Source organism: Chlamydomonas reinhardtii, chromosome 16 (assembly GCF_000002595.2).
Source record: "Chlamydomonas reinhardtii strain CC-503 cw92 mt+ chromosome 16, whole genome shotgun sequence".
Lineage (NCBI taxonomy): Eukaryota > Viridiplantae > Chlorophyta > Chlorophyceae > Chlamydomonadales > Chlamydomonadaceae > Chlamydomonas > Chlamydomonas reinhardtii.
Window position 1 is genome coordinate 798,682 of NC_057019.1, and position 13,406 is coordinate 812,087.

Genomic DNA, 13,406 nt, shown 5'->3' on the forward strand with positions numbered 1-13,406 from the left:
GCGCAGGTGTGGCTGTCGCTGGTGTGTCGGGCGCTGGAGACGCGGCTGCTGCAGAAGATGCGCTTCGTGGCGGGGGACGTGTATACGGTGAGGGGGGGAAGGGGAGGGGAGGAGATTTGCGCGTGTGTGTTGTGTGTTTCAGGAAAGCACATGGACCCTGAAACGCAAATACGGATAGATAGCCGCGCGCGCGTGTGTGTGTGTGTGTGTGTGTGTGTGTGTGTGTGTGTGTGTCGGCAGAGCCCGGGGATCAGGGCCGTTCAGCAAAAAAAACGCTGCGACAGCCGTCTACCCGCGAGCGCGCGTGCACTTGTGACACGCCCCCCACCCCCATGCTCCATGTCAAGTCACCACCAGCATTCACACGCACCCCTCCCATGGCCTACCGTCTACCATGCTCTTAGCTAATCATGCGTGTAAACCCAACCATTCTACCTCACACGACACCCTAACCACACCCTACCCCCCCTATCGCTTTACTGACGTTACTATGAGACGATGCGATCAACCTACTTAGCGTAGTAGTTTTTAGGACCAAATGGGAGAAGAGCAGCAGCCACTATCGGAGCGACTACGCGCGGCTGCCGCTGTTGCTGGCCGCTGGACTCCACGGACATTGGTAACGACTACGTGACATCTGTACAATTGCTCCTGGCTACGCCCTCTCGTCTTATTTAAACATGCATGGACCCCCCCCCCCCACACACACACACACGCGCACGCAGGTGGCTGTGAGTCCCTTTTTCGGCTGTGTGGCGCCCAGCCTGGACGGTGGGTAGGAGTGTGGGTGGGTAGGAGTGTGGGTGGGTAGGAGTGGGCGTGGGTAGGAGTGAGGGTGGGTAGGAGTGAGGGTGGGTAGGAGTGGGGGTGGGTAGGAGTGGGCGTGGGTAGGAGTGGGCGTGGTGGCGTGTGGAATCGGGCCACGTGTGTTTGGAATGGAGTACAATGCTGCGCCTGTCACTACCGCAGCCTTCAACCCAGTCCTGCCTGCAGCGCCCCCGTCCCCCTGCATCTGGCCCCCACATGACGTCGGGTCCTCACCCCTCCACCCCTTCACCATCTCCTCCACCCCTTCCCCATCTCCTCCACCCCTTCCCCATCTCCTCCACCCTCCTCCACCCTCCTCCACACCCTCCACCCTCCTTCACACTCTCCACCCTCCTCCACACTCTCCACCCTCCTCCACCCTCCTCCACACTCTCCTCCCGCCTCCTCCTCCTCCTCCTCCTCCTGCTCCTCCTCTGCCTCCTGCCCCTCCTCAGGCGACCCGCGGGGCGACATCGCGGTCATGTTCAGCTGCGACCCCGCCAACAAACAGCGCCTGGTGGGGCTGGTGCTGGAGGAGGTGAGGCAGGGAGGGCGGGGGGGGAGGGGAGGAGGGGGGAAGGAGATTGGGGAGGGGGCGTGTGGGTGTTTCGGGAGGTGGGCGGAGCAGGTGGGGACTGGGGCCTGGCGAGAGGGCGCTTTCCCAACGCACACACACGCACACAGCCACACACACGCACTTCCCCCGCCCCCCCCCATACTGTCCCTCCCTCCCCCATAAGTATTATCGCTTCCAACTAACGCCGCTGCCTGTGCTCCGCTCGTTTTCGTTGAGTTTGGTTTAGTTTGGGCTAAGTATTTACAACCTCCCTCCCTGTGTGCCTGCAGGTGTCCGCGCTGCAGCAGGCGGACCTGGCCGACCAGGAGGTGGCCACCCTGGTCAACCTGGACAAGCTCACCTTCGAGAACAGCCAGGTGGGGGTGGGGTGGGGAAGTTAGTTACCAGCCGCAACTAAACTAAAGCAAGCTAAACTGGCGGAGCACAGCGGGACGGGGGGAGCTGGGAAGGTGTGTGTGTTGGGGAGGGGGCGTGTTGAAAGACGCGGGCGAGTGTTTCTGTTTGTGTATGTGTGTGTATGCCATTTCCTTGACCCCATCAACCTCCACCACCTTCCCCACTTACCCTCCACTCACCATGCAGGCTGAGAACAGCTACTGGCACGACCTCGTGGTCACAGGGTGGGTGGGGGGTGGGTGAGGGGGTGGGGGGGGGGTGGGTGGGGGGTGGGCGGGTTGCATTGGTTTCAGTGAGTTTGGGTAGGGGATGTGGGGTAGAATTGCGTGGTCTTGGGAGAGTGGCAGCTGCAGCGACACATTGCACCGACCTCTTCCTGTCCTCCACCGCCACCACCATGTCGACCACACACACACACACACACACACACACACACACACACACACACACACACACACACACACACACACACACACACACACACACACACACACACACACACACACACACACACACACACACCTGACACGCCCTGGACTTACACACACGCCGTACACGCCACGCCGAACACACTCACACCTGCCGTACACCTGCAGCTACCAGTCCAAGTCGTACCAGCTGCTGGGCGGCGACCTGTCCGCCGTGTACGACAAGAACATGGAGGCGCGGGAGAAGGTGCGTGCGGAGAGGGGGAGAAGCGTGTGTGTGTACGTGTGTGTTTGGGTACCGTAGCGCGCGTGTCGAAGGAAGGACACGCGCGCGTGTCAGAAAGCGCACGAGCGAGGATGGTCAGTCTGGATGCACACCCAAACAATTTACGTGCACTTTCTCTTCCACCTGCTGCCGCACACACACACACACACACACACCCACACACGCAGGTGCTGGGCAGCTGCACGCCCGCCACGCTGCGTGCCGCCATGTGCCGGCTGTTCCCGCGGCCGCCCACCTGCCGCTACACGGCCATCGCCATGCTGCCCAGGTGCGGGCTGGCGGGGCTGAGGCTGGTGTGCGTGTGTGTGGGGGGGGGGAGGAGGCTGGGTGTGTGTGTATGAAGCACAGCCCTAGCCCCAACGCCAACAACAGCAGCAGCAGCCATCCCCACTACCCTTACTGCAATGCCATCCTCTCCTGGCGCCACACACGCTACTTGTGCCGTACGACGCCGCCCTCCCCATCCCCTTTCCCCTTCCCTCCACTTTCCCCCAGGCCCCCGGGTCTGTTCCACCGCCTGGGCGCGGCGCTGGCGGCACGCTGGTTTGGCACGTCTGGATCCTACGCCTCCACAGCCCTGGCACCCCCCTCGCCGGCGGCGGTTTCCCCCGGAGGAGCAGGCGCAGGAGGCCGCAAGGCGCGGGGGCCAGCTGCTGCCGAAGAGGCAGGACGCGACGAGGAGGAGGAGGAGATGGGTCCGGGTGGGGCCGGGCGGGGGTCGTTGTTTGCGACGGCGGCGGCTGCGCCGCCGGGGTCGATGGTGGCTGCGGCGGTGGTTGCAAGTGTGGCGCTGAGTGCGGGGGTGATGCTGTGGGCCAAAGCCCGGCGGCGGTAGTGGCGTGTGTGTTTGAGCGTGTGGGGTTGGGCGAGTGTGAGTTGTGTGCGCGGGTGGTGTGGAGGTGGTGATGTGTGCTGCGGGAGGCCGTGGGATGGGCGTGGCGTGTAAGCGTGTGTGTATGGGTGTGCGTGTGTGTGGGCGTGTGTATGGGTGCACGTGCGGCGCATGCCGGACTGCCGCCTGCGATGTACTGGGGTTTGGGGTAAATGGTGGCGAGGTCGTGTGTGGCTAGGTCGGCATATCGTCAGGCACAGCTGTCTGGCTGTCGATGTGTATTAGAGAGCCTTTGCAGCGCTGTATTAGAGAGGCTTTGCAGCGCTGCTAGCCCTCGACAGGCTGTGTTAGAGAGCACGTGGGGAAGGACGCACGAAGTGTGTGTGATACGGTGCAACCGTGCAACGCTGACGACTGGGTGTTTACCGTGTGTGTGGCTGCAGTGAACTGAGGGGAGGCAGAGCGGCCGCGCCGCCGTGTGGGGGTGTCCGGTTGTCCGTGTGTGGCCACGGGAGGTGGGGTCCCGGGCAGGGGGTGAGCGACTAAGGAGGTGGTGTCGCATGGCGCGACACGCAGACACCGCAGCGCTGAGGTGGCAGGCCGGCAGCAGTGGAACGGTGGAGATTGGAGAGTAGTGCAGCCTGTGCAGTGTCCTTTATGTAGGTGCTTGCGGAGGAGATGTTGGCATATCGAGGAGCGCCTAGATGAAGGCACTGGTGTGCATAGGCTGGGCAAAAGGGGCCGCGGGGCGCACACTGGCGCACAGGCTTCGTGCGGCGGTCTGGGACCCAGCAGCTGTGGCCATCGCGCGGAATCTCGCGCAACACCCGTCTGCCGCTCATGTAGTGCCCGTCGTTCGGTTGCACTGCATACAAACGACTGGACTGTATGAACGCACCTTTGATACCACAGCCTGTCGTTTGCCCTAACAGGTTGAATCGTCTTCGCGCTGATATGTCTGCCGCAGAACAGGGCTCCGGCCCAGACGTTGACTTTGTGACATACTTTGGTCATAGACTTTTAGCTAAGCGCGATGGGAAGGCAACGGAGGTGCCGGTCTCGGAGCTCGACGGCAAGTACGTTGGCATTTACTTCAGCGCGCACTGGTAAGCTGATGCATCGGCTGTGGTAGCAAGCCCACTGCTATAGGAACATGTGTGCTGGCAATGCACAATTCCGGGCGGTCAAACCTGCGAGAATGGCGCGTGTTTCGCTGTAGAGCTTCCAGAAAGACAACTCGCCCCCGAACGGGTGGAAAGAGCGCAAAGGGCAAATTATACACCTGACAACTCTCGCGTCTCTTGCGCTCAAGTCCTCTGCGCAAGCCCCCCTTGCAAGCACCCCTCGCAGGGGCAGGACCAGTCGCCACCCTGCCCCCGGCCCTGCCTGCTGCTGCCCCTCACCCCTGGTCCCCCTGGCCCCGCAGGTGCCCCCCCTGCCGCGCCTTCACGCCGCTGCTGCGCAAGACCTACCTCATGCTGACGGCGCTGGGCAAGCCCTTCGAGGTCGTGTTCGTGTCCAGCGACCAGTCGCAGCAGGAGTTCGACGTGAGAGGGTTATGAGGAAGCAGGAAACAGGGAGGGAGGGAGGGATGGGGGGAGCTGGGGGAGCAGGAAATGGAGCGAAGGGGTTGGCAGTGGCACTATGGGTGGGTGGGTGGGTGGGTCGGTGCCAGCGTGGAACCCCTTCTTGTGCAGGGGACTCAGCATCATCATCACCAAGGCTCCAACCCGCCAACAACCACCTCGCACCTCCTCCTCCCAAAACCCTCCCCCAACCCCCCTTCACCCTCTCCCCCAAACCCACCCCACCCCAACAACCCCCACCCCTTACAGAACTACTACGAGGAGATGCCCTGGATGTCCATACCCTACGGCGAGAGCAGCCATCGCCAGGGCCTGGCGCGGCGCTTCAGCGTCATGGGCATCCCCACGCTGGTCATCCTCAGCCCCGAGGGCCACGTGCTCAACACCAACGCCCGCGCCGCCTTGATACGCGACCCCGAGGCCGCGCGCTTCCCCTGGGAGGGCGAGGAGGAAAGGTACTGGTGCTGCTCGCTCCAGTAGAGAGATTTGGGTGGTGAGGAGGGGGGAGGAGGGGTGGCGAGGAGGAGGAGGAGGAGGAGGAGGAGGAGGAGGGGGAGGAGCAGCCTTTTGGCTGAACGGCGCTCGCTGTGGCATCGTTTGAGCTTGAAACAAAGTCATCTATCACCCTTTGTGTCGAGGGCTCACCGCGCGCTGCTGTGCCGCTGCCTGTCCTTCTTTTCCCCACCCAAGCTGAGACGCGCCCCCTCCCTGACACCGCTGCCACCTTCTTGACCGCCCTCTCCGGCTCTCCCTCCCGCTCCCCCTTGGCCCCGCTCCCACAGGCAAGCCTACAGCCTGCTGCCCATATTCCTGCTGGTGGTGGTGGCGTGGTTCGTGGCGCAGTTCCTGTTCGGGAACAAGGGGTAGCAGCGACGCATGCGTTGGTTGGTTGGTTGGTTAGGTGCTGGTGGTACCGGTAGTGCTAGCTGGCTGCTGCTGCTGGTGGTGGGCTGATGGCGCCGTGGGCGCCGCCGTGGGAGTGGGTGGTTGTGACTCGGGACCTACTGATGGCGTGAGGGCGAGAGAACCGGCGGCACAGCCCCAGGGCCCCCGGGGTGAGGACTGCAGAGATGGTGTGGCGCATGGGCGTGTGCCGCCTTGGACGTGTCATGAGCCTTGTTGGGCCTTGTCCTGTATGTGGTTTGCTTGGGAGCAGCAGGGGGGGATGCCTGGTTGACTGCCGGCTTTCTGTCATGATTCGAGGACTTCAAGGTTTGACTTGTAGCAGACGAGAGTGAGTAACGGACGAATGGGTTAGATTGATGCGGTACTGATGCAGTAGCTAAAGAGAGAATTAGTGAGGATGCGCGCTGGTGTACTATTAGTGATGATAATGGTGGACTAAGTAATCAAGTGAAGCCGGAAGCGTGGCCGTCATTGCGGCTCGCAGCGGCCACAGGTGGGGCGCTGGGGGGCGCCAAGGATGGGCGGAGGAAGGTGCGGAACTGCTGCGCGGGAGGGAGGGGGGCTGGGCGGCCGGACCGGGCATTGAGGAGCCGTAGAGCCGTAGATAACACTGCTGCGTGTCACTGTAACGGTGCCGGTTGAGCATGTGCCGCGCGCCTGTGCGGCGCCCGAACACGGACAGGCGTCGATTGAGCCCCTGAACACACGAGGGTGGAGGGTTTGCGGCGGGCGTAGGGAGCGAGGAGGAGAATGGAGGCGCTGGCGTCGGTGACAGCCTTGACGTGTGCTAAAAGATTGCGTAAAGTATATTATGTGCCGTGCCTGTTCTGTAGCTCAGAGCATGCGGTGAGCTGTGAACGCCCTCCCGGTACCAATGTCACTGCGGACTTGCTCAGGAGCCGTAAGGACTTGACCTCCTCCTTTACATGAACCGATGAACGCAGCGCACAAACAACAAGTCAAAGAGCGAATCACCATGCCTGCCTCTACAGACGGCCGGAAGCCGTCCCTGGTCAGCTCAATCATCCGTAAGCGCGAACCCACTCTTGCCGGTTGGGACACGCCTTGTGGGATTTGTGGGCGGCCCCACCGCCCCGTGCAGATTTTTTCATCCCCCTGACAGAGTCGCTATACTCGCTAAGCCTCAGCTAGTCAGCATGCTTCGCACCAGCCTTCGCGACGGCGCCGGGGCCGCTCTCTGGCGCCGCCATGCCCGTGCCCGCCTCCGGCGCTGCGGCCGCCCCCAGTCTCATGCGCAGCTCCTTGCGCCGCTCCCGCCGGAGTTTGATCTGCCGCTTGGAGTGGCGCTGCGGCCGCGGCGGCCGCCCCGGCGGCTTGGGAAGTGTGGGTGGCGCCGGCGCGCGCAGGGTCACGCCGGGGATGTGGGAGAGGCCCATGGCGGCGGCCGCGCTGCGGCTGAGCTGCAGGGGCTGCGGCATGGCTGTTGGGGCAAGAGGGATATGTGGGGCGCAAGCAAGCGGCACACAAGAAAGCGACAGGCGTCAGGAGTCAGCCTCGCTATGTGAGGCGACGAAAGGTGTGAACCCACACGGAGCCCAGCAACACATGGCATGTACCTATACGGCACGTCCACCGGCACATGCTCCAACACACCAGAGACCAGACTCCCCCACCCAACGGCCCACATCCACGAAGCTCCCCGCTCAGGTTCACTCGCGGCTCACCCATCACGGTTGCGAAGGCGCGGGCTGCCATGCCCAGCTGCCCGGGAGTCAGTGGGCCATGTGCCGCCGTGGAGCCGGGCCCCGTCCGCCGCCCGTCCGCGGCCGCGCCCGGCCTGGCTGGAGGCTGTAGCTGCAGCGGCTGCGCCCGCTGCTGCTGCGATTGTGGAGGCGTGTCAGGCACACGGCTCCTGCTACTGCCACGGCCCGCTGAGTGGGCTGCTACTGCCGGGGCGGCGGCGGCGGCCCACAGGTGTCCCAGCAGGCCCTCCAGCGCGCGCTGCTTGAGCGGCAGGGGCACCTTGGGCACGGCCTGGGAGCGGGCGGGGAGGGGCAGCAGCAGGCAGGGCAGGACAACAGCAAGAAAGGGATACGTAGAGGCTCACGTCAGGCCAGCGCAACAAGTAACATAGCAGCATATGCTCATACAGGCCAACATGAATTCAAAACGCATGTGTTGCTGGTAGGACCATATCTTTGCCGGGCTGGCGACGCAATGTGGCGGGGTGATGCGGCGCAAACACGGCGCTCGTGACTGCCACCGCCCGGCCCACACAATGGTGCGCGCCTAAGGCTGCCGTGCGGCCAAGCCATAACACCACGCACTGGGCTGTGTGGCACAGCGCGGCGCCAACCCCCTGCCGCCGTGGCTGCTGCCCGCACGTCTGGCCCACCCGCCACCGCACCTGCGCCACCCGCCGCTGCACTGCCTCAAGCGGCACCGTCCAAGAGCCCGGCTGCGAGCAGAGCAGCAGCAGCAGTAGCAGCAGCAACGGAGGTCAAGGCAAGTGTTGGTGTTCGCACTTAGCGGATTGTGGGTTGGGCACGCAGGACGGCAAAACGCATAACGCGACGGACCAACGTGGCAGCGCGACCCATCCCCAGCAATACGCCGCCTGCGTGTCAAACCATCCACCTCTCCTCTGCCCCCACCTGCCACTGCCTGCCCCCGTCTGCCTGCCTGTAGCAGCGCTTCCACCCCGGCTCTACTCCCTTTTGCTCGGGCATGAATCCCCCTCCCGCACACACGCACACACCTGCAACACCAACAAGGGACCTAGGCCGCCCGCTGACAGAGCCGCATCTGTCGCCGCCAGCACTGCATCCGTCGCCGCCGCCGCCAAATTGCCACCGCTGCCGCCGCCGCCAATGCGGCCCCTAGGACCGTGCTGCGCGCGCGCGTGCGTGTACTGCTCAAGACCAGTGAGCAGCAGCAGGCAGCGCGGTGGCGGCGGCGGCAGCGGCGCCGCCGCCGGCTCAGCGGCAACAAACTGCGACGCATCCACGGTACCATCGACGCCACTGTCACTGCCATAGGCAGCAGCAGCGTTGGCGATTGCCGCTGGCGGGGACGCCGTGGGAGACTCGCTTCCGCCGGGGCTCTCTGCCGCCGCCGGCCGCACTACGCGGTCGTGTCGCCAAGCCAGCCTGCGGCCCGCGCCCCGCAGCCCGCGCACCGCCCGCGCCACCGGCTGCCGCATGCCGGCGGCGCGGCGGCGCGGGGCGCTCGCCACAGCGGGCAGACGCTCCTCCTCCTCCTGCTGCTGCTGCTGCTGCTGAGCTAACTTCTGGCGTTGTGGTGGCTGCTGCTGCAGAGGCTGCTGCTGCTGTTGGAGCTGTGGCGGCAATAGCGCCAGGTCCAGGGCGGAGGAGGCGGCAGTAGCAGCCGCGGACTGCTGCAGCGCCGCCAGCTGCTGTGCCAGCTGGGTGGGAGGCGGCGGCCCCACCTGCAAGCGCGTGGGGAGGGGCCGGGGGGTCGGTTTGGTGAACCAAAGAGAACACGCCTACGCCGCATATGCAAGGCGTCGGCCCTCTCTCGGGTGCATTTTCCATTTCCTGCTGACTCCTCTTTGCCCCACCACGAACAGAGAAATACAAGGACAGCGCAAGCGCCACCACGGCAAGCACCCCAGCTACCAACAGCACCGCCATATCGACCGATTCCAAAACCCAGCCGCCGTCGCGCCACTCACCCACACCACCAGGCTCGGGGAGCTGCTGCCCAGCAGACCGCCACCGCCCAGCAGCCCCGGCCCCGCGCCGGGGGTGGTGAACAGCAGCCCGCGTGGGCCGGACAGGAAGGCGCGCACCGCGGCCTCGCGTGTGGCAGGCGGCGTGCGGCCGTGCGCCTCGGCCGCCGGAAAGCCCAGGGACTGGAAGACGCGGGCGTACAGGGAGGCCAGCGCCGCCGAGGGCAGCTGCACCAGCATCTGTTGGTGTGGGGTAGCGCGCGTGTGTGTGTGTGTGTGTGTGTGTGTGTGTGTGTGTGTGTGTTAAAAAACGAAACGAAAGCCCGCCCAACGACGCGACGGAGTTACTTACCGATACCCACCATTTGTGTGTGTGTGTGTGTGTGTGTGTGTGTGTGTGTGTGTGTGTGTGTGTGTGTGTTAGCGAGCACAAGGAAAACCTAGCGCCAAGACAGTGCATGCGATGCAGCAAAGCGTGTGTGTGTGTGTGTGTGTGTGTGTGTGTGTGTGTGTGTGTGTGTGTGTGTGTGTGTGTGTGTGTGTGTGTGTGTGTGTGTGTGTGTGTGTGTGTGTCGTGAAGAAACAGGAGGCAAGCAATGTTGGATGAGGGCGCCAAGCAAAGCGTGTGTCAACTTCAACACGATGGTGTGCTGCGGCGCCGCGAAACGCATGGGTGCTCTCAAACGTCACGGGGCTGCCTCCATGCCTTACCCGCCTTCCTACTTTTATATTCTCACTTATCATGAGTGTAAGCCCCGTCCTCTACCTCCTACCGCTGCTTTAACCAACCGACACCGGCCCTACGTCCTCACGGTTCGCGGCCCCCGGCCCCCCGCGCCTCACCCCCAAACCCCCCACCCCTCCCACGCCCCCCGCACCTTGTGCCGCGCCTCTGCGATCATGTGCTGCCGGAGCAACACGTACAAGTACGACAGGTGCTCGCCGTACGACACAGGCAGTACGTGCAGCGGCAGCTGTAGCGGCGGCGGCTGTAGTGCCGGCGGCTGCTGTGGCTGCGGCGGCTGTACTGCAGACTGATGCTGCTGTGGCAGCAGCGGTTGCGGCTGTGACTGCTGTTGGGCTGCTGCTGCTGCTGCCGGCGGCTGCGCTGCAGCTGCTGCTGGTGCCGGTGCCATGTTTTGTCTGGCGGCGGCGCCGCCGCTGCCGCTGCTAGGCGGTGGGAGGGACAGGGCTGCAGTCACTGCAGCCGCCAGGCTGTCACACTGCCCGCCCGCGCCCGGCTGTAGCCCCGCCGCCACTGCCGCCGCCGTCGGCTGTAGCGCTGCTGCTGGGCCGCTGCCGCGTGCCGCGCCGCCGCTGCCAGCAACAGTAATGGGGCCGCCGGCAACAGCCGCCAGACTGGGTGCCCGCACTACGGCGAATCCCGGCCGCAGCGCTATGCGCGTCAGAGCCTGCGGGCGCGCACCACCAGCAGCGTTACAGCATCACAGCATTTCAGCACAATGCCGAAGGAAAAAGCAGCAGCATTGTTCGGAGTCAGGAGTCACTTCATGCTGGTGGCACTGCGATAGCGATCAAGTCCGTGGCGATGCAGGGCCGAAGTAGCCCGCAGCCTACACAGCCCCACAACGTGTGCCCCATCCCACCTGCAATGCGGGGCTGAGGCCACTGGCCGTTGCCGAGGACGACACGGCGAGCTGCACTCCGCCCTGCCCCGCCGCATCGGGCGCCGCCGCCGCCAGCACCAGCACTGGCCCATCACCCCCATCCCCACCCCCATGCCCACCACCCCCACAGCCGCCACCATCCCTGGCGGCGGCACCCGCTCGCAGGGGCGGCGGCGCCGCCGGCGCCAGGCGGCTTCCCGGCATCTGCCTCAGCAGCGCTTCCAGTTGGCAGCGGAGCTCGGGCGAGGCGGCCACGGCGTCAGCTCCGTCCAGCAGCAGCAGCTGCACGTGAGAGAACAGGTGGCCCAGCCGGACCTGCAGGGGACAGGGCGGGTGAATGAATGAGTGAGGAAGCCACCCGGGTTTCAAAGTGCCGGCCTCAGGGGGGTGCGTGTGGAGAATGCGTGTGTGTATGGGTTGTGGTTGTGGGTGGAGGGTGAAGGACAGCGGACAGTGCTGTAATCATCGGTAATCAGCCCATCTTGACCTGACAGGTCTATGGCGCGGGCGCGCAGCTACGCAGTGCAGACAGCAAATTGCACGCCACCAGGAAACCCACTGCCTCTCCTCCCTCAGTGCTGTGCTCGTCCTTGCCCCCCACCTCCCCCGACTCCACCTTGACACCGCCTCAACTACGCACCTCGCCCTGCTGCCTGCCGCCGCGCCTGCCGCCTCCTCCCGCCCCTCCTCCTCCCGCCGCTCCTCCTCCGCCCATCATCAGCTGCCCCATGCGGCCTGGCGTCGCCACCAGCAGCTGCGGCGGGTTGGCGCGCAGGGCGGACACGTCATCGCGGAAGGGGGCGCCGCCGTGGGCCACCTGGGGAGAGCGGGGGCGGGGAGGAACCGGGGATCAGGGCACTGGACACCCGACATCGGCAGACATCAACCCCCCCCCTTTCCGCCTACCCTCCCCCACCCCCCGCCCCAAAACACACACCACTTTCCTAACTAATCGTGAATGTAGCCCCCAAAACACACACCCCTACCTGCACGTGCATGCTGTCGCCCACCGCCGCGCCGCCGCCGCGCTCCGCCAGCAGTGCAAACGCCGCCTCGTGCAACGCGGCGGCGCGCTCGCGGCTGGGCGCCAGCACCAGGCAGCCCACGCAGCCGCGGGGCGGCGGCCGCTGCAGCAGCTGCGCAAGGCCAGTGCGGGCAGGTGGGCCTGAGCTGTAGGATTCAGGGTTCCTTGCAAACGACTAAGGATTCATATGAACCCATACTCCACAAGGGGTTGTAGTATAGTGCGAAATAGTAGTCGTGTATCCCGTACGGTCACCGTGCTGTGGGGCCGCCAGCCGCGCCGGTTGCCTCAACCCCACCTCAACTCACCCGCTCAATGGCCGCGACCAGGATGCTGATGTCACGTGGTGCGCCCGCCGGCGCCAACAGCAATGCATCAGGCGGCGGGGCGGGCGCCAGCCCCTGCCGCGGCGCCGCCTTCTCCTCGTCCGCCTGCCCGCCTGCCGCCGGGAAATTCCCCGTCACGACTCCCGCCGCGCCGCCTCCCGGCAGTGCTGCCCGGCTGGCTGCGCCGCTCGCCGAGCCCCCAGTTGAAGCGGCAGCGGTGCTAGAGTCCCGAGTCGCTGGTCCTTTGCACCAGAGCCGCAGGGGGGCCGCGCTAGCAAAGGCGAGGTCGCCGGCGCGGAAGGTGCGGGCGAGGACGCGAGCGGTCGCTGGGGAAAGCGGCGTGGGCGGCAGCGGCTGCTGGCTGGGCCACTGCTCTTCGCTGCTGTCAGTTTGTGAGGAGTCTAGTAGGGATGATGAGGATTGCGGAATCCCCGTCGGCTTCTGAGAAAGCCGCGGCTGCGCCGGTGAGGATGGAGGCGCGGAGGGGCGGGCACGGCTGGCCACATCCGCTGCCGCCGGCGAGTGAAGAGCCGCTGGATCAACTTCATGCTTATTTTGCGGTGTTCGAGCATGGGAGTCCTGGTTGCTGGCATTCTGCTTTCGCTCGCTGCCCTCGTCGCGCGGGGTTGCCGACCGAGGCGCCGCAGAGGCCACGATTAGTCTTCCAGGCCGACCTTGCCCCGCATTGCAGTAATTTTCATTAGCGTATGCAGTGTTAGAAGTCAATTGAGCATTGCAATGCTCACGCGCTGCGCTTATGCGCAGCCTCAACTTGTTCGCGAGCATGTCCTTTAGTTTGTTTGCGTCATGTTATTTGATTAACCTACCATGATGTTACGCTTGTACAGCATACCAACTTACTACTACTTCCGTCTCGCTGCTGCTGGCCACGCCTCCGTCACCTCATGCAGCAGCATGCCCTTGGCTCCTGAAGGGGTACCCGGTTCGGCAGTTCCCC

General features: G+C 64.8%; 3 protein-coding genes across 5 annotated transcripts in view; 2 read left to right on the plus strand and 1 right to left on the minus strand.

Moving 5' to 3' along the window:
• CHLRE_16g647500v5 (uncharacterized protein) overlaps positions 1 to 4,174 on the plus strand; it is a 7,400-nt gene extending 3,226 nt beyond the window's left edge. The window contains exons 7-14 of one of the 2 annotated variants that reach the window (XM_043070730.1): positions 7 to 87; positions 726 to 771; positions 1,263 to 1,345; positions 1,654 to 1,740; positions 1,967 to 2,004; positions 2,377 to 2,455; positions 2,662 to 2,762; positions 2,990 to 4,174. In XM_043070730.1, the coding sequence (XP_042915374.1) occupies positions 7 to 87; positions 726 to 771; positions 1,263 to 1,345; positions 1,654 to 1,740; positions 1,967 to 2,004; positions 2,377 to 2,455; positions 2,662 to 2,762; positions 2,990 to 3,329 (855 nt within the window). In that variant the 3' untranslated portion in view covers positions 3,330 to 4,174. The remainder of the gene's footprint in view (positions 1 to 6; positions 88 to 725; positions 772 to 1,262; positions 1,346 to 1,653; positions 1,741 to 1,966; positions 2,005 to 2,376; positions 2,456 to 2,661; positions 2,763 to 2,989) is intronic. The other variant, XM_043070731.1, reaches the window with a different exon arrangement.
• Positions 4,175 to 4,222: 48 nt separating this feature from the next.
• Positions 4,223 to 6,634, plus strand: CHLRE_16g647534v5 (uncharacterized protein). Of its 2 annotated transcripts, none has more exons than XM_043070733.1 (4): positions 4,223 to 4,432; positions 4,753 to 4,873; positions 5,162 to 5,405; positions 5,695 to 6,634. In XM_043070733.1, the coding sequence occupies exons 1-3, from the start codon at positions 4,281 to 4,283 to the stop codon at positions 5,390 to 5,392; spliced, it is 504 nt and encodes a 167-aa protein (XP_042915375.1). In that variant the 5' UTR covers positions 4,223 to 4,280; the 3' UTR covers positions 5,393 to 5,405; positions 5,695 to 6,634. The 2 variants fall into 2 exon arrangements, with proteins under 2 accessions (XP_042915375.1, XP_042915376.1); XM_043070732.1 differs by having other exon boundaries at positions 5,162 to 5,367.
• Positions 6,635 to 6,636: 2 nt separating this feature from the next.
• CHLRE_16g647550v5 (uncharacterized protein) lies at positions 6,637 to 13,392 on the minus strand. Its single transcript, XM_043070734.1, has 11 exons — positions 13,123 to 13,392; positions 12,431 to 12,904; positions 12,085 to 12,234; positions 11,739 to 11,915; positions 11,078 to 11,413; positions 10,349 to 10,882; positions 9,474 to 9,710; positions 8,538 to 9,227; positions 8,187 to 8,237; positions 7,504 to 7,813; positions 6,637 to 7,259 (listed from the first exon to the last, which is right to left on the minus strand). The coding sequence occupies exons 1-11, from the start codon at positions 13,132 to 13,134 to the stop codon at positions 6,967 to 6,969; spliced, it is 3,264 nt and encodes a 1,087-aa protein (XP_042915377.1). The 5' UTR covers positions 13,135 to 13,392; the 3' UTR covers positions 6,637 to 6,966.
• Positions 13,393 to 13,406: the final 14 nt, after the last annotated feature.

What these genes read in the sequence shown, in the direction of transcription:
- CHLRE_16g647534v5 (XM_043070732.1), top strand. Translation starts at nt 4,281, where the DNA reads ATGTCTGCCGCAGAACAGGGCTCCGGCCCAGACGTTGACTTTGTGACA. An exon ending in ATTTACTTCAGCGCGCACTG is followed by an intron (nt 4,433 to 4,752) that starts GTAAGCTGATGC and finishes CTGGCCCCGCAG; the next exon opens with GTGCCCCCCCTGCCGCGCCT. An exon ending in AGTCGCAGCAGGAGTTCGAC is followed by an intron (nt 4,874 to 5,161) that starts GTGAGAGGGTTA and finishes CACCCCTTACAG; the next exon opens with AACTACTACGAGGAGATGCC.
- CHLRE_16g647550v5 (XM_043070734.1), bottom strand. An exon ending in GTCCCTTGTTGGTGTTGCAG is followed by an intron (nt 8,238 to 8,537) that starts GTGTGTGCGTGT and finishes CTCTGCTCGCAG; the next exon opens with CCGGGCTCTTGGACGGTGCC. An exon ending in TGCAGCGGCGGGTGGCGCAG is followed by an intron (nt 7,814 to 8,186) that starts GTGCGGTGGCGG and finishes GCCCGCTCCCAG; the next exon opens with GCCGTGCCCAAGGTGCCCCT.